Source organism: Tamandua tetradactyla, chromosome 1, assembly GCF_023851605.1.
Source record: "Tamandua tetradactyla isolate mTamTet1 chromosome 1, mTamTet1.pri, whole genome shotgun sequence".
NCBI classification, from domain to species: domain Eukaryota; kingdom Metazoa; phylum Chordata; class Mammalia; order Pilosa; family Myrmecophagidae; genus Tamandua; species Tamandua tetradactyla.
The window spans coordinates 224,212,808-224,232,534 of NC_135327.1; the positions used below are offsets into that span (position 1 = coordinate 224,212,808).

At 37.4% G+C, this 19,727-nt stretch overlaps 1 protein-coding gene across 2 annotated transcripts in view; it reads left to right on the plus strand.

Annotated features, from left to right (window-relative positions):
* The window catches only part of LOC143677400 (protein nucleotidyltransferase YdiU-like), a 58,577-nt gene extending 47,349 nt beyond the window's left edge, over window positions 1-11,228 (plus strand). For both annotated transcript variants that reach the window (XM_077153297.1, XM_077153308.1), the window contains 2 exons: window positions 5,292-5,371; window positions 8,324-11,228. In XM_077153297.1, coding sequence (XP_077009412.1) covers window positions 5,292-5,371; window positions 8,324-8,446 — 203 coding nt within the window. In that variant the 3' untranslated portion in view covers window positions 8,447-11,228. The remainder of the gene's footprint in view (window positions 1-5,291; window positions 5,372-8,323) is intronic.
* Window positions 11,229-19,727: the final 8,499 nt, after the last annotated feature.

The window sequence follows — 19,727 nt, forward strand, 5'->3', positions numbered from 1 at the left end:
CCTCGTCTATAAAATGTATTTACATCATGGTTTGTTGCACAAATTCAATAAGATAGTGGCTGGCATATAGTAAGTACCCAATAAATATTTGCTTTTGTTTTATTATGGTGGAGATTAAATATACTGATTGCAGGAACATTGCAGGCACTGGGGTTGCCCCTGTATTGCTGCTATATATCATCTAAAAGCACATTAAAAATCAATACTGTATTAAGGGAAGATGTGCTATTAAAAATTTTAGAAATGTTCCCTGATGCAAACACTGGGAGCATTAGAGGTGAGTGTTTTAAAGGTTCTGTTAGAAATATATTTTTTAAAAACGTTCAGTATCTATTTTTTTAGGCCTCCGATTATTTCTGAGATCATAAGCCACCAAAGGGCAGTGATACCTTCCATTTTATGCTGCACAGTGGCCAGCCCCAGATCACATTAAAACCAGGTTTAATGAGTGCTTTTAAGAGAAACATTTGTATTGACAAATCTTCATACACATACAGTCCATACATGGTATACCATCAGTGGCTCACAATATCATCACATAGTTGTGTATTCATCACCATGATCATTTTTTAGAATATTTGCATCAGTCTAGAAAAAGAAAATGAAAAAAGGAAAAACTCATACATCCCTTACCCCTTACTCCTCCCTCTCATTGACCACTAGTATTTCCATCTACCCAATTTATTTTATCCCTTATCCCCCTATTATTTATCCATAGTTTTTTACTCATTTGTCCATACCTTGGATAAAAGAAACATCAGACACTAGATTTTCACAATCACACAGTTGCCTTGTAAAAGTTATATCTTTATACAATCATCTTCAAGAATCAAGGCTATAATGAATGTTTTTTTATTACTGCGACACCCAGGAAAATGTCATTCTTTCAGATCCAAAGATGTTGGCATGCTCAGATGGTGTTTATCCCACGCTGTGAAGATAACAGGGCAAATGGTCTTCCCTGCAGGTTCTAGTGGAAAGAATAAGATCAGTAGGCTTCTAAGAGGAAACAGTTGATGTCCCCCAATGAATTATTTCTATTTATATAAAGTGTGCTATCTTAGTAGATCCAGCATCATAAGAAGGGTCTTTTATTGCCAGAGAAGAAACACAAAAACCAAGTAAAAAAAGGCCCTAAAATATCTGCATCTGTGGTACAGTTAGGTTGGCTGTAAATCTGACAAACCATCAGTATAATTCTCCTGCTTTTCTTGGTGCCCAGTAGTGAATGTGTGGCAGCTGATCAAAGAACCCGTATGCATGACGCTTTGTTACCCAGTCGCTGTGGCCAGCTGACTGATACACAGCTGCTTAGAGGGCAGCGCCAGCTAAGCGGATATCATGAGTTGGAGCCTGGCTGCCAAATGTGACCCTGAGCCTAGCCCCAAGCCTCCCAGCCTGCCACCTTGCAGACTGCTCATGCTGATCATGAGGGGATGACAGTTCTGAGAACAGACACCCAGTAGAAGCTAGACAAGGATCAGTTGGGGATCAGTGGTAGCTATCAGCTAAGGTGATCTTGTAAATTTAAATTGTGACCCTCTAGTAGATACTTCAGTCCTGGCCTTTTGTGAATAACAGAATAGAAGGGAAATTTCCTACCTCATTCTTCCTCTTGGGCATCAAAAACAGAACAAAACAAAACAAAAACAAAAACAAAGACGTGAAAAAGTTGCTATTTTTGGAATAACTTTTTCTCTTAAAATTATTTTAGTAACTATTTAATAATTTATTTTTACTGAGTTGGATCAATGATAAATAGAACTCCCATTTTCCGGTTTCTTCTAGTCTAGCAGAGATTGGTTGAGCTTAATAGTTTGAAATGTTCAGCCTCTTATGGCCTCTGAATTTCTGATATGTTAATATTTTCAAATCCAATGCCCGCAACAGCACCATTTATTTCATACGATGAGGTGCTCTGTAAAACATGGTTGCAAGTCTCTTTTCCCAGCACTGAAGTCAATTTATTCAGCAAACACATATCAAGCCCCTCTTATGTGCCTTCTTTGCAGTCACATTGTTCAAAGCCAAAGCTACAGAGGAAAATTGGGTCCTGCCCTTCAAGATCCTCAGAGCTAGTGAATCAGTGATGATCAAATTATGTGGAACTTGGGCTGGACATAATCCTCTTTAATTCACTTGCTTACAATTATATTGCCAAGAGAAACAACCCCCAAACAAAAGATTCTAAACCAGAAAAAAAAAAAGTGCAGAATTAGATAACCCCTCAAAAAATGTTATAAACTATTTTCTAATTTACTGATTTTTCACATAAATTGGATAATTATAAATTGTCCCAAAGTACTTCTGCTTGCAGTTGCAATCACCAAAGTATTTTAACATGATTTTCATTGCCAGATTTCTATAAATTGTCACGCTTTTGTTTGGATGACTCCATTCTCCTTCTTTGCTTTAATTGATTGCTTACACAGTTTCCCCTTGTGTGTTAGTTTACCATTTTGTTTAAAGATTGTGTATCTTCTTTTGGTGCATATATGTTTTTATTTTAAAGGAATCTTGTGTGAAATTTTTAAGACTTTAAAGATGCAAACCTGTGGAAGAACAAAAAATCCTCCATGTTCCCATCATCCAAACACAAACACCTTTTTTTTTTTTTGTATGCTGCATGGCAGGGGTCACATTTCATTCTTCTTTCCATGTCAGTATCCAGTTATTGCAGCACAATTTGTTGAATTTTTTGTTGTTTGTTTGTTTGCTTTTGTTGGTTGGTTGGTTGGTTTTTTGGGAAGGCTGGGAATTGAACCCGGGTCCCCTGCATGCAGACCAGAATTCTACCACTGACCTACTCACACCCCCCACAAATACTTTTTTGATGCATTTACCGTTCTTCTCTGTTTTTCTGTGGATATTGATTAGAGAAAATGTAGTAGTAATTGTATAATAATATAATTTTAGATTTTTTCCACTAAATATATTAATCATTTTTTTTGTTACTATATATTTTTTATAATGTAACATCTTCAATGGCTGTATACTACTTCTTTGAAAGAATATGCAATGTTTTAGTTAACCATTCCCCTATTATTATTTGTTTCCAGTTTTTTCTTAATATAGGTCAGACTTTTTTTCTATTTAAATTTGTTTCTTTAGACTATATTCCCAAAGAAATAGAATTACTGTGTCACAGTTTTATATTATCCACCATACTTTGGCAGATCTTCAAAACCAGGTTGAAATGGAATTTTTGTGTTCTGTCAACTCAAGAACTTGGAACTGCTATTGAGAATCATGCAGCTGGGATTTCTGTAATTCTCTCAGAACTTCTGTTTTGCCAATGGGGAGAGCAGGCCCCGCTCCCACCCCCGCAGTTGATAGATTGGTTTGGAAGAGGCTTATCTAAAATAAAGATATACTTCCTGGAATTTTTCTAAATGTGCCATTAAAGCAATGCTTTTTTGTCTCAAGAGAGAAAGAGTTTATTACTAGACACATGGTAGGAGAGCAGATGGTCTAGTGGCCCAAAATCTATCTCCCCGAACTTCAGTAGTTCTGAGAGTTTTATTAGAGAAAAGATGGGCAGGGTTTAGGATAGTGAGCACAGTGGCCTCAGATGATGTAATTAGAGGTGATCTGATGATTGAGCATGTGCAAACTGATTCCATGCTTAGACACAGAATGTGGGTAAGAAGATGGCAGAATTAGGTATAGGGGACTTGCAGGTTAAAGTCTGAGCTGCTGCACATGTCAGGTGGGCCCCTTTTGGTTAGATCCAGTCTTGGTTACCAAAATAACTTTGGACTTGGGGTGGGTTAGTTCTGGGCTGACCCAGGACCCTTCATCAATAAACATTAGGGGCTGTCTTCAGTGATGACAATACTGTAAAGTTGAATACCTGGATAACTGGGTACAAATGAAGGTGAATCACAAGGGGCAGAGATAAAGGGTTTATAATCCTTATCGGAGATCAAGGCAGCTGGATTGTAATTTAGAGATTTCAGGTGTTTCCATCTGTCTACTCCAATATACCAGAAAGCAAAAAGGATTCGGTATAATGATTCAGTAATCACAATCATCCCTTAAATCCTGATTTCTCAGTTACAATTCCTCCTTCTTATTTGATAATTCTCTCTCAATCTTGAGGGATATTTGGATGATGACTCTTCTAATTGCTTCAAGGCTGAAAAGGAACATTGTTATTAAAGGACAAAGGGATGAAACGATGGAAACTGGTTGTTGTTCTTGGAGAGTCCAATATTTCTGGGTTTCAGAGCTTCTCTGGTATTGGAACAATTTGGAGATTTTAAGTCTCTGACAAACAAAGTCAATAAGTAGAACTTTTCAGAGCCCAGGATATCTTTCAGGGTTTCTAGGAATCTGTTGGTTGGTCTTTGCCATGTTGTGAGAGCTTGCGATAGCTGAAACGTGCATAAGAGTAACTAACCTCCAGAATGACCTCTGAATTCGATTTGAGATCTCTTAGCTATTGAAACTTTATTTCTTTTTCCCCATTTTGGTCAATTAATCCACGAGGCCAGGGCCAGGCTCCTATTTGAAATTTATGTCTCATGATGCTAGGGCCAGTTATGTTCTGTGAGACCAGGGCCAGGCTTACACCCCTGCAAATTATGTCCCACGCAGGGGTGAAGTTCAGAGTTTGGTTTAGAGAGAGGAACCGCATTTGAGCAACAGCAGAGATTTTCTGAAGATGACTTCTAGGCACTAATTATAAGTAGGTTCAGTTTGCTCTACAGAAATGTTTCATAAGGACAAATCTCAGAATTGAGACCTTGGCTTATTAAATTGGGAGCCCCTCTAATTTTTAATGTGAAAAAATAGTACACAACTGTCAAAACTGCAAATTTCTGAAGGGGTTTGAATGCCCTTCTTTTCTGGCTGGCTTGAGGCAGTTTCGGCTTTAAGCAGCTCTGCTGAGTCAGATCTTAATCCCCTGCTTGATGATATTAAAAACAGCAAGTCTTTTTTATCCTCTCTACTCAGGCTGCAGGCCTGGTTCAGGTGAATTAGCTACTTTCTCCATGCCTTATGAAATGCTGGGTGAACTGAAAATGGAGAAAAGAATAAATTAATGATGAAACGCCGAGAAGCAAAGCAAGATATTGATCATAAGAAAAAAATTTGCTTTTGTACTGTAAGATCAATGCTGCGCATTGCTTAAAACAAGCAAAATGGACTGATGCTGACCATCTCTTCTCTTTTGAGCCTTCCAGAAAAATTCTTAAAGTTCATTTAGTTTCAATGATAAGGAAATATGGCCTGTTATGATTTAGTAATCTAGTGTACAAGATGTACTTTTTTCGCCCTTGTTTCAGTTGTTAATCCTAGATATGTGCTGAAGAACTGGATGGCCGAATCTGCTGTGCAAAAAGCAGAAATGAATGATTTTTCAGAGGTGAGGTGGTTGACTCTCCTATTTTATTTGTATTAAATGATTTTATTTATTTTTATTTAATTTAATGTACCATGTTTTAAACACACCTAATGTATTTGTAAATATGCTAAACTATACTGTTGCCTATACTGTTTTCCCAGAATTTTCTCAGTCTTGTACCTTTCTTTTTTTAAAACATAAGTCATTTTCTCAAATTTTAATTTTTTCTTTTATGTACTTAAAATTTTAAATAATTTATTTCATAACATAAGTTTGCATTCTTATTTGAACTTCTGAAGATTCTCTGGTTTCTTGTATGTGCTTTGGAATTTTGGACTGTGAGCACATGTTTGAATCCAGTAAAGGCTGATTTGAAGGTGGGAATTTCTCCAGAGGGAATTCACATTTACTTCTGCCAGGTATCCATGGTCTACCAACCTGGGTGGGCATACAAGTTAAATTAATTTCTTGACAGTAGAGATGCTGAATGATCTAGAGCTTCATGTGTTAGCACTGAAGAATCTCATGTGCAATGTTGAGCAAAACAAGCAGGTTATAAAGGAATGCTATCACTTAAATATACCGGTGGCTATCACTTAAATATAGTGTGAAACCATACAACATGTTACTGAGGGATACACAGTTATGTAGTAAATGTATCACCATATGCAGGGAGATGATAAACATCAACTTGGGGGTGGCCATTGCTTTGCAGTTAGGGGGAAATTTGAGTTAGGGCTTCGACTGTAATGGAAGTATTTTATTTCTTAAGCTGAGTGGAGGCTTCCCAGGTTCTTATTATATTTTTATGCAAACCTTCTGTGCCTCAAATATTTAATAATGAATGCTTTTAAAAAATGCATTGTACATACCGTTTTTTTTCTCATTTTTAACTGCAGGTTTACAGAAAAATCATGCAGAAAATACCGAGTCCCCTCCTCACATAGTTTTCCTTATTAACATTTGCATTCGTGTGGAACCTTTGTTACAATTGATGAACCAATTATTTTTATAATTATACTGTTAATTATAGTCCACAGTTTACATTAGGATCCACTGTATTGAGTTTGTGGTCTTTTTTTGTTTTGTTTTGAGTTATTGTGTGTTTTTTAGACCGGAAAGGGCCCTGGCCCCTGTCCTGTGCTGGAGCTGGTGCAGTTGGTAATCCGAATGCTCTTTCCAAGGCTGGGCTGAGCCTCAGAATCCTTCTCATCACAGCCCCTGTAGTCACTACCCACTCACCAGAGCTGGCAAGAAAAGGAAAATATTTTTGCAGTTTCTAATTCAGAAACTTGCATTAATCTTTTTATCTCAGTGGCTTATTAGGTCCTACAATTCTGGGTTTACATGTTAGAAAAGAAAATATTTAAAAATTTAACCTTTTTATGTTATTGAGATCATACAAAGGGAAGAGAGATAACTTCGCATTTCTCTTAAGGTGAATTTGTCCAAGCTAGGGAAACTAAATAGTTTGACAAGTTGTTTTGTTGACCAGTTGACTCCTTCCTTCCCTGTTTTCTTCCTTTCCTCAAAAAATGTATTTGAGAACCTATGCAGCGCCCACTGGGGGCTTTTCTTAGGTACAAGTGAATGCTCAGATTCACAAGACTTCACAGGCCATAGCTGGCCCTGGTCTGTTCAGAAAGGCAAAGGACAGGAAGCATAGCTCCCAGCAGGCAACCTCAGGTGTTCCTTGTTGGCAGGTCTACCTGCAGAGGGGCCCCCTCCCCTCAGCTCAGGTGCTCAGGTGAGGCTGCAGAGGGCAGGGGCAGCGCTGTCCTAGGTGCTACCTTCTCCACTGCAACCTTATCTCTTATAACCTCTCGGCGGGTGTAGTTTCCAGCGTCCCCGAGGCCTGCTTTACAGCAGGAGTGAGCCAAAGCTTCAGGGAAGCCCCAAGCACCAGTGAGGTATTGTCACTTATCCCAGGCCATATGCCACGTGGTGATACATACGGTTGACATCCGTACCACCTAATTGGGTTGCCAGGGAAATGGACCTGGAGAGTCAACTTAAAGTCATATTCGCATGTGGGAGAGGAAAAGACTTTGTTAACCTTGGCACATACAACTGGTGTTGACCTTCTTTCATCAAGGTCAAGCATTTGAGTAGCCACTGTATGCAAGGCTCCATGGAGGGAAAAACATACGTGTGTATGTATATATCTACACACATGTAGACGTGTATATAGATATTTTAGAAAATATAAAATCTGTTGCTTAACATGTGAGTTTAAGTGTACAACTAACTTCCATCCAAAGTCACGTTGAGGAGCCCCTGGGAGAAGCCTGGTGCTGAAGATGCAGTCCTCCCCTTAGAGACTTCCCATTTAAGATGTTAGGAATACAGTTGTCACCTTCGTTTGAGCTCTTGGCTTTTACCGTAGATAATCATCCATCTTTTCCTATCAGAACTCAGCATTTTCTGGCCTCATTCATACCTGAGGAAATGATAAAACCCCTGAAAATATAATTTTGATCTTAGAATTATTGTCGAAGCAAGTTATGTCCTTTATGGCCTCAGTTTACTATCCTGCAGCAAAAGTCCAAAAGAAAAAGCCTCATGCATTGGGATTCCTGCCCTTAATTTGTGAAGACTGCAAATTACTGACATCCTTTAATTTTTGTAAATACTTTAGAAAATTATAATTCTCTTCCTAATGATGCAAAGGAATTTAAATGACCAGGGCATATTGGTCATCTTATGACACTTTACATAGTCACTCCCCTGTTTTAGCCCAAAAGTAGTGCTTCGGAACTTTCTGTGGAATAATAGAAATGTTAAGTTAGCAACTATGGTTGAGGTTTTAACAAAACATAAAACATACAAATATTTTTAAACCAATTGCAAATTTACCTTGCCATTTTAGAAATGTCTTAGAATTCCTGATTTCTTAAAACTTATGTATTTTAGGAGATTAGTAAAGGTGCTGAGGAAGGAAATCTGTATTTACTTACTGAAACTGTTTGGTAGGTCCGTCTTCTCCAGCAGGTACTTCAGCGTCCTTTCCAGAAGAATCCTGCAGCTGAGAAAGCAGGCTACTCCTCACCTCCTCCTTCGTGGGCCAAAGACCTCAGAGTGAGCTGTTCATCTTAATTCAGGGGAAGCAGGTTCGGGAGTGCTTCTGTCACTGAACTCAAAATAGGTGAATCTATTTGATTAATTAATGACCATCCACATTGTGATGAAAATCTGTATTTGATGATAATAATGATATATAAAAATAGGTTTTTGCCAAATAAACTGAATCTCATTCTTTGGAACATTTTTGTGATCATTTTTGCTCTATTCACCAATTTTAGTGGTATGATAAAGTGTTTTTGGTAAACCGCATGATTTATTTTCAATGACTAAGAAATCAAAATCTTATAACAGTCTCTTAATCAAAGAGCTTTGTGAGTATTCATTTAGGCTTACTTGGACACATCAAATAAGTACATAAGGAAGTTTTTTTTTCCTTTTATGGTAATTTTCATATGTTTACCAAAGTAAAGAGATTAGTTTAATATATCTGATTTACCTCAACCAGCTGCTTAATTATAAATACATGGCAAATCTTGTTTCAGCTATACCCCTGCACACTTCTCTCATGTTTCTAGCTATTGTTTTAATTGAGGTAAGTATTTACATATTCCCAGTTATTTTTAAAGAAAATCCTAGACTTTTGTTTCATTTCACCACAAATAGTACATAACTCCAGATGTCAATGACGTAACACGTACACATACAATACCATTATCACCTTAAAACAAATTTACAATAAGTCTCTGATATATCAAATAAAATATCTAGTCAGTTTTCAAATGTTGCCTATTGTTTTAAAATTATCATTATTGTTTTAAAATTGCATGTTTGAATTGGAATCCAAGCAAAGACTATACATCATTAAGATTAGATGATGTCTCTTTAGTCTCTTTTGGTATCTTCAGGTACAACCACCTACATCTTTTATTCCTTGCAACTTCTTTGTTTGTTTGGGTTAAGGAAACCAGATCATTTGTCTTGTAGTGTTTCCACATTTGCTGCTTGGATCCCTGTGGAACTGCTTACCATGTTCCTCTGATCCCTGTATTTCTATATATCCCGAACTTCAGTTACCTTCAGGAAGATTCTAGATTTCCCCCCAGAAGAATGTGATGTTAGTTGTCTCTCTTTTTTGTGATACCTGCAGCTACCAGCAATCATTTCCTTGACCCACTTACTCAATAAAGGTTGCAGAAAGCTGCAATTCTAATCCTATTGTTCATTTATTAGCTGGAATCCTATCAAGCAGAACTTCCTATCATTGATTATTTGGTTGTCCAGAGGTACAGAAAGGTAAAATAATGAGTTGGTTCCCAAGCATCCTCCAAAGATGACAAATGGCTTTGTTTGCTCGTGTTAGTATCATTATGAACTCTTAAAGTTAAACATCCCGATTCAAGGTTTGAGTCATTAGCAAGGATTTCAAGACATGCATAATTGCTGGCATAGCAGCTCGGCCATGCCCGGGGCAACCAGGCTTGCCTTCCCACTCCCCACCTCCTGAGCATTGACTTGTTCTTCCTGCTTGCTGCTGGTCACCAGAGAGCTGGCCTGTGACCTCCAGACCTTGATCCTCCTTCCGTCCGGATGGAGCTGGGCCCCTGTAACAGGGAAACGAGACTCTAGCAATCCTCAGCAGTCTCCACCTACATCTCATTTGTGCATTTGCATCTCAGTGGCAGGGACGGGGTTCAGGCCAAGCACATGCAGTTCCAGATGTATCTGTGTTAATAAAGGAGAAGGGGAAATTGTATACTGAGTAGGTGAGAACAGTGTCTCTTCATTTCTTCCTGTGGTTATGGGGTCACATCTCCTGCACCCATTTTGGTAACTCGTGTTTTTCTTAGAAAATAATCCAATTCATCTAGATGTTTAAATTTTTTGATACACATTTATATATACTGTTTATTGCCCTATAATTTTTAATTTCTTTCATAGCTGTAGTGTTGTTCCTATACTTGTCCCTAAACTTCATAATTTGTGTTCTCAATCTTCTGTCCTTGATCAAATTTGCTAAAAGTTAGTCTTTTATGATGGTCTTTTCAAATGATCAGCTTTGAATTTTATTTATCAAGGCTACTTTCTTTTATCTTCTGTTTCATTAATTTTTGGATTTCTTTATAAATGGCATCTTTCTAATTTCTGTATTTTTTCCCCCTGACTTTCTCAGTTTAGTGCTTAGTTAATTTATTTTCAATCTCATTTTCAAATAACTGAAACTAGGTCTTTGAATTTTCCATTGAGTCCTGTTTTGCATATTCTCATTGTCATGAATTTTTAAATAGTCTGCATTTTCCATATTGATTTTCTTCTTAACTCAACATTGTATGGAAGTTACTTTAACTTTCCAAATAGGTTAGTGTGCTGGTTTGAAACTGTTGTGTACTCTAGAAAAGCCCATGTTCTTTAATCCTTATTTGATATTGCTGGGTGGAATCCTTTTGATTAAGTTGTTTCCACACAGATGTGACCCACCCACTTGTGGGTGGGACCTGGTGACTAGGTGGTTTCCATGGAGATATGTCTCCCCCCATTTAAGGGGGGGTTGCTTACCAGAGTCTTTTAAGAGGGAACCCGTTTTGAAAAAAAGCCTCAGAGCTGATACAGAAATCTTTGGAGATGAAGAAAGAAAATACCCCCGGGAAAGATGTTTGAAATGAGAAGCCAGAGACTCCAGCAGATGCCAGCCGTGTGCCTGCCCAACTGACAGAGGAGTTCTGGACCCATCAGCCCTTCTTGAAACAAGGTATCTTTTCCTGGATGTCTTAGTCTGGACATTTTCATGGCCTTAGAACTGTAAACTTGCAACTTAATAAATTCCCTTTTTAAAAGCCATTCTATTTCTGGTATATTACATTCTGGCAGCTTTAACAAACTAAAAAGTTAGTTTCTTGTTTTTCTTTTTACATTGTGGCAAAAGAATGTGACCTAATTATACCAGTTTTTGGAATTTGGTATTTTCTGTGTGTCCTAATGCATAGAAAATATAAATGTTTCATATGTACCTAATAAGAATGTTTTTTCTTTACGTACTATGTATTATGTTTAATCAAGCATGTCCAGTGTGCTATCATTTTTACTCATTTTTGTTCTACTTTATCTATTGGATTTGTGAGTGATTGTTATATTTTCAAACATAGATTTTTAATGTTCTCTTTGGCTTCATAAAGTTTTTGCTTTATGTATTTTTTATGTTATATTACTTAGGTTTGTCACTTAGTGCTAGTACATTTATGAATATAAAATATACCTCTTTGTATTTGGCGTTTTGAATTAAAAATTGTCTGATTTTAATAATGCTATATTAGCTTTTTTTGTCTTAGAATTTTCTTGTTATATCTTAGTGTTGTACTAGATTTTCTGCCTTTTTTGTTATAGGTGTGTTTAAAATTTTTTCGTGAATGTGTAGCCGTAGTTTTTTTTTTTTTTTTAACTCGGTCTGTAAGTTTTTATCTTTTAAAAGGGGAATTTAACCTTAAATTAAATTTGCACATATTCCTGTCCTTGATTCAGAATGGAGAAGAATTGTTATCTTATTTCTACCAACTTCTAAGGTTTGTTATTTTTTTTGTTTGCCCTTACCTGTGTTTAGCTGGATGAATTGAGTTACGTCTTTTTGTACTCCACCTCCCTGCCCCCCTCACAGTTTCCCAAAAGGGTTGGAAGTTCTCAATTTTCTTTCTATTGTTTTAGTTTTTACACCTCAATTTTAGTAAGGTGTATTTTCTATCAATGTTGAATAAGACAACTTTAGCTCATTTTCATTACTTCTTCCCTTCTCCCAACATCCTTAGTCATCTACTGTTTAAGTTCCCTATTGCTATATTTAAAAATACCATTGAGACTCTGCCTTCTTAAGAATCATTTTAAACAATTGCATTAAACTTCACAGCCATGTTATCAACAATTACTTGGAATTAACTCCAAGTTTTACTGTTTTCTTATCTCAATATTCTTTTCTTGTGCCTCATTGCATCATTTATTTTCTAGTTCCCTTTTGCTGGAGCACATCTTTAAATAATTCTTTCAGCAAATGTTCTTGGAGCGCCCCCAGTCTCCCCAGATATATTTATTTTGCCCTTTACTCGAATGACAATAGATTCTAGGTTTAAATCTAGATTTGAAATTATTTTATTACGCTGTATTGCGGATGAGAATTTTGATACCAGCATTACCTGGTTTCCCCTCTTCTCTTTGGAATATTTTATACACTATGCTACCGGACAAAGGTGGTGGATACTGTTGCCAGTTGCACTCAGTGACCAATTCCTGAGGCACTGGGCTTTCAAAGACAGAAAAAGGTTATTATTAGGCACATAGTAGGCAAGCAGATGGCCAGTTGGCCCAAAATCTGTCTCCCCAAACTGCAATAATTCTGATAGTTGTATTAGAATAAAAAGATGGGCTGAACTTAGGATAATGAGCACAGTGGCCCCAGATGATGTAATAACAGGTGATTTAATTATGGAGCAAGCACAGATGGATTCCATCCTTAGAGAACATAGGTAAGAAAATGGCAGAATGAGATATACCTGACTCTAGGTTAACGTCTAAACTACTGCGCATGTCAGGCAGACCCATTTTGGTTAGATCCAGTCTTGGTTATCAAGATAACTTTGGAATTGGGGTGGGTTAGTTCTGGGCTGACCCAAGACCCTTCATTAATAAACATTAGGGGCTGTCTTTTTGCCTTCCTCAGCTCTCTGTAGCACAACTATTAAAACAATTCAAAGGCTCTAGATTCCATGAGATCCATGTTTGAATGCTTCTACTGAGCTCTAATACCTTCAGCAACTCACTTCGCTAAGCCTCGATTTCCACAGCTGTAAAGTGGGGATAATAATTAACTTAACTCCTGGAGCTATTAGGAGGATTAAATGAGATGTTGAATGTGAGGGTTCGGCACAGTGACTGGATGTGCTCTCAGTGTAAGCTGTTGCTGGGGATACCATGGAAAGAGGGAAGCAAAATGAGGATTGTCTTTTGTTTCCTCTTGTTTTCTACAAGCATTCTTCTAAGAAGAGAATCTTCTTTGACTTAATAGGCTTTTTCTTTGAAGTTTTATTTAGGGAAACTTTGGAGCAAAATGAGAGAGAAGAACAGGTGAGAAATACCTGGAAAACAAGTGGATTAACATGTTGAGATAAAACACTGCTACAAATTTATTATTTTTAATAGGATTTGAGGAAAGGGAGAGGTAACCGTTTGGTTTTTTAGTTAGCCATCCTTAAAGAAAACATAGTGATTTTGACTAAATTGAAATAAAATGTTAGGAATCAATATTCAGCTTCTTTTCTGGAGAAAGAAGTCAATTAATTGGTCTGTAAGTATAACAAATGAGTGGCTGAAAGCCTCATTCATTTCTCCCCACTTCATTTTAGAAATAGAAAGATGAGGGTCTCCCTATCACTGTTTTAATTTTTATATGCAGGGCCTGGTGAGGCTCTGAATTCAGTTGAAGGCTCATCTCAGCCCCCCTCATAATGAGGCTTAGAGTTTGAGTTTTGACTGTTTGGGCCCAAATAGCTGTAAGAAATAAAAGATTCTTGTCTTTCAGAGACAGTTCCATGTTTTCAATTTGTCCCTGAATTTACTAATTTGAGTTTTTTATTCTCTCTGTTTAAGCTGTTCAGTGTCATTAGGAGCTGTCACCCCACCCCACCCCCCAGCTCTTGAAATCTTAGTGTCCTTCACACTGTCTTCTGGTGGTGACCAAAAGCTGACACTTCATTTCAGGTGACTGTGTTTTACTGCATGCCCTTGGTGTCCAGATTTCCATACCTTCAGGCCAGTTGTATTTTCACAGTCTTTATGTTCCAGTCAGGTCAGATGACCACCCCAGGTTACTTTCGGTCAAGTTAGCCAATATCTCTGAACCTGTCTCCTTATTCTAAAATGTGGCTAATAATATCTACCTTGCAAAGTTTCTGAGATGATTAAATAATTTTGTTTACTGCAGTATGAAAACCCATAAAACACCTGGACATTCTGGATCAAATATTTTGAATGTCTTGCTGTGCTGGTAAGAGAATGAGTGAAGTATTCAGTGCTTGCAGAGGAAGCAAAAGCATGAACTCCGAGAGCGAAATGAGCCAGCAGTGTCCTTGTGGTGAATGCATACAGTGGGGTGTTAATAGTTGCCTGAGTGATGGCACACATAGCCCTGGCCCGGGCGAAGGGTGGATCAAATCAGAGACCCAGCAGAAATGGGAACACTGAAGGCCTATACTGTTACTGAAAGAGTGGGCCAAGGGAAAAACTTTTCTAGAAAGGGAAATATCAGGTAGATTTGTCTATACTGTCCTTGGCTCAGAGTGGAGGGATAAGTCTCCATTGAGAATTCATAACCCAAAGTCAGCCCTCCTGCAGATTTGCAGCCCAAATTCACCCTATTTGTGTGGGGTGAAAAAACTGAAGGTAATGGCGTATTGTAAAGGGAGCCTGGTTCTACTGCCGGATCCTTGGCCGAAGCAACTGCGGATCCTGTCTGGAGAAAAGGTGCTTTTAACTTAGACCTTTAAGAAGCCTCAAAATTCCATTGAGTATAAGCACATAATAAAAAACACCAAAAACATGAAGAAGCAAAGCGGGGATAACTGTCAACAGAAAAAAAAAATCAGAAAAGACCCCCGAGAACTTCAGATATTAGCATTATCAGAAGAGAGTTTAAAAAAAGTGTGTTCAAAATGTCTTAAGAAATAGAAGAGAGTAGCATAAGTATGAACAAAAAAATGAGATTATCAAAAAGTAGTGAGGCCTATACCAAACTCTGAAATCTGTGTTACAACTAATTATTGTGATGTGCTTTGAAATTTATTGCTTTTTTTTGGTATATATGTTATTTTTCACAAAAAAAGAAAAAAAAAGTCAACTGTGATGGCAAATGCACAGCAATATGATATTGTGAGCCATTGATTATATACTTTGGATGATTACATGGTATGTGAATATATAATATATATCAATGAAAAAAAAAGTATTGAGGAAGATCCATCAAAGACTTGAAAATAAATTCTAGAAATCAAAAGATAAGAATCAAAACTTTAAATCTCAATGGAGAGGTTAAACATAGATTAGCTCATACTGAAAAGATAATTAATGGATTGGAAATAAGATCTGATTAATTTACCTAGAATAGAGAAATGGAAAAATATGCAAGTTTAAGATATATAGATGATAAAGTAAGAAGGCCTAACATAGGTTTCATTAGATTTCCAGGAGACATGAAGAAGCAGCATATTTGAAAACAAAACAGGTGTGAACATCCCAGAAAAAGTGAGAGCTATCTATATATTTGCAGATACAGGAACCTCAACAAATTCTCAAGTAACTTAAATAAAAGGAAACTTGTCTTTAGATTAACTGTGTAAAAAACCAAAGGCAAAGAAAAGGTCTTAAAAGCACCCAAAGGAGTGAAAAAGAGAGGGTCTAAAAAGAAATTGATAATTCGGCATCAGACTCATTAACTGCAGCAAGAAGAAAAAAAGTTATGGGGCACCCTTCTCAAAGAACTGAGTGTTTACTGTCGACCCAGAATTTTAATACCCAGTGAAAACATCTTTAAGAATAAGAGTGAAATAAAGACATTATAGAAAAACAAAAAACTGAGATATATATAACTCAAATACTGGAAGACAATAGCATATATATTAAGAGTGGGGGAGGGAGGAAAGGCAGCCATAGAAATTAAAGTCTTCCAAAGTCCTTGCACTTTTCACGTTAAATTGTTTAACTTTAGACTTTGTTCATTATGGATGCTATCACCTATAGTTAGGCATTAAAAGGATAGAAACCGAGTGTATAAGTTTCCAATAAGAAATTAAAGTATGGAATAGGAGAAAAATCTTTAATCACATGAAAAGAAGACAAGGAAGGGACCCTCCCCCAGAAAAATCCAGACAAATTATAAAAAATTAGGATGTTAAAAATAAATATGGATATATAATCACAATAAGAGTAAATAGAATAAATTAAAAGATAATGATTGCCAGATTGTATCTAGTCTTATATACAAAATTCACTTATATGCCATTTACAAGCAGCGAACCTAGAAGATCATGCATAGAAAGTTTGAAAGTAAATGGAATGAAAGAGATCTGTCAGTCAAATAAAAAAAAGGTGGCACAACCATATGAATATAAGATAAAAGGCAAAAAAAAGCATTACATAGTGATGCAATGTTATGAAGTTCAATTCACCAGGAAGACATAAATTTCTAATCTTGTTTGCACTTAAGAAACATAGTATGTGTATGCGAGTATATAAAGCACAATGTGCCGGGGCAATGAAGATATCAACAGATGGGTCCCTGGACCGGGTAAGTCCTGAAACCTAGAGGGCCCAGGCTCTTAGGAACATCAGATAGTTCCATCTCCCTACCCCATATTAGTGACAGTACCTCCAACATGAAAAAGTTAGGATGGCCATAGCCCAAATACCCCTTAAGAGTGGGATAGAAGATCAAAGATGATGGTGGAGTTATACACAGAAGGTAGGGTTTAAAAAAATGAGTATGATTGCTGAATCATTAAATTGATACTACTTTTAGTCTTCAGCATCTTAGGGCAGCTAAAAGTAAAAACCTAAAATCGTGGAATTGTAACCCATACCAAACTCTGAATCTGTTCTACAACTAACTGCTGTGCTGTGCTTTGAAATTATGCTTTCTTGAATTTATGTTATTTTTCACAAAAAATAAAAAAAAATTCGATTGTGATGATAAAAAAAATATTCCTTCTAGTCTCCTATATTCTGGAACAGCTAGAAGGAAAAATCTGAGAGGATCATATGGTAACCCATGACGAACTCTGGGATCTGTCCTGTAACTACTAGTTGAAGAGTGCTCTGAAAACTACTGCTTTTTTTTTCTTTCTTTGCTTTGCATATATATTATACAATAAAAAACAGTTTAAAAAAAGAACACACATTAGAAGCTTAATAAATGTTTATTACCCCTACAAGGATCTCCTGTAAAATCTCATTATTTCAGATTCTAACACGAGGCATTTTTCATCACGTTTCCTGTAAACTCTATCAAACCCTGGGGTTTTAGTTGTAGTTCTCATATATATATAGAAAAAAAAATTACTAGTGTCTAGTAATTACTAGACACTAGTAATTTTTTTTTCCTGATGGCAGCCTTATACGAGAAATTTCTGTAGTGCTTTGCGTCATGCTATGGGTTACTGTCCTAGTCCCCAGGCTTCCCCCCGCCCCCCCCCCCCCCAGCCTTCCCATTTCTCCCCACAGAAACATCAGGTTAAACCTTTCAACAAAGGAGAACAAATTTTGTCACACTTTCAGGGCAGACTTACGGGGCTTTCTCAGGTACAAATAAGGTTTGTGAAGACACCAAAAGTTCTCTTCTGCTTCGGTGAGATTCACCCAGAGCTCCTGAGCTGGCACCTAAAACCAGCGAAAGCAAATGTGTGTCCTGAGGTCGGCATGAGCCAGCTCAGATTTCTAAGATTCCTGACCAAAAGGGCCTGCACAGTGGGTTTTGTACTCCTACAAGGAAGCTGGAATTCAATGCCTCAGATGATCCATTTAACCCCTTGGCCTATTAAAATTGTATCAAAAATTTTTTTTTCGCATAGGCAGGCACTGGGATTCGAACCCAGGTCTCCAGCATGTCAGGCAAGAACTCCACCTGGTGAGCCCCCGTGGCCCACCCTGTATCAAATAGTTTGACCATGAAATCAATGAATCCCTTTCAATAGCTTTCCTAAGATACATACCATCAAATGCTAAAACTTGCAAGCATTTGCATCAGTTTGCGTTTCTCTATATATTTTTTCCGTCTTTAAAGGAAAGTACCGTATGGACAAATGTTAGAAGACTTGGGAGGCGGCCCAGGCTGTGAGACCTTGGCTAAGTGAACCTCCAGACTTGCTTTCTTCAGTAAAATGAGGAATACGATTGAAGTGACTTGAAGCCAGAAACCACCAGTGCTCTCTGGTTCCCCCTGGCCCCCTCAGCCCACAGGGATGGGCTCCTCACACCTCCTTTATCATGTTCTGCTACAGAGATCAGATGAGAGGTGACCCTTGGGTCACCTCAACCAATGAGATTCTCTTTCCAAGAGTTTTCCCAGTTAGGATGGGAATATAGTCCTGGCCCCTAGAGAGAGGCAGTAGAAATTTTGGAGTTGTGGAGGGACTATCTTCCATCACAAACTGAACAACAGAGTGATGATGTAGAGAGTTAACAGTATTTGCAAGGAGAGTGACAATGTAGCAAAGCAGGGAGGGGAAATGTGGAGAACTACGAATTTCCAGGCATCCAGTTCCAGGTCCCACCCAAGAGTCCAGGTAAGCAGTTAACCTCGGGCCATTGAGATTCTGCCTCGGAATTACATAACAAATCCCTGCTTTTTGCTTGAGTTTGCTCTGGTTGGTTTCCTTATGTACAGTCAGAATCCCAATTAATAGAGTGGGTTTGCTCATTTTCAGGGGTCCTTCCTCTTTAAGGTTCTGTGGCTATAGGATGTAGAAAACCCTTACACTCCCTTGTGTAGACATGGTTGTGAAGCACCATCAACGCTTTTCATACTCTGAAAAAAAGTCAGAGAAGGGCATATTCTTTTGATTATAGTGACCTGGATTCTAAATTATTCTTCTAAGCTAGTAATGCATTTCTCTTTTTAAAAGCTCATTATGGGGCAATAAGTTTATTTTTCTTTCAGTGAGATTCAGGTCAAAGAGTCTAAGTATTTGTACTTCAGTATGACTGGGGTTGAAAGAATATTCAGTCACAGTAATAACAGTATCTGTGCAGGAAGCTTTTAGTTTGGTGGGTAGATAAGATATTCACTATACCTGTGAATATCTTACCTTAAATGGCAAAAGGAAGCTTGCAGTGTCTTGGCAATAAAATGCTAACTATATGAAAAGACGCACTTTAATGCATTTCTTGATCTGCTAACAGGTAGTAATTTTGAGCAAGATAAGTAAAATCCCCATAACAAACCTCAAGAAGCATCTTCTGCCTTGGCATCAAGTGATTGGTTCATTAACCTACACGAAGCTAAGAGGAATCTGGACAACTTGGGTGGCACATTCCTTCTTTTTTTTTTTTTTAACCTTTCTTCAGTCGACTAAATCTCCAATTCAGTCTCTAACAAAATATGCCATTAACACCTTTCCTGGATGGCCCCAGAGAGCTGCACAATTTACCAGGTTTTAGTCAGATCTCAGAAAAGCTGTGCTTTGACAGGAGCTGATATCAAAAGAACATCATAAAACAAAGACGTAGAAAAAAGTTACTGTACATGAGAAATTTATTGTAAGACACTACTTTCTATCCTAATTCAAGTACATGCTCAAGAAAAATTTCAGTGTCTTACCAGTTTTAG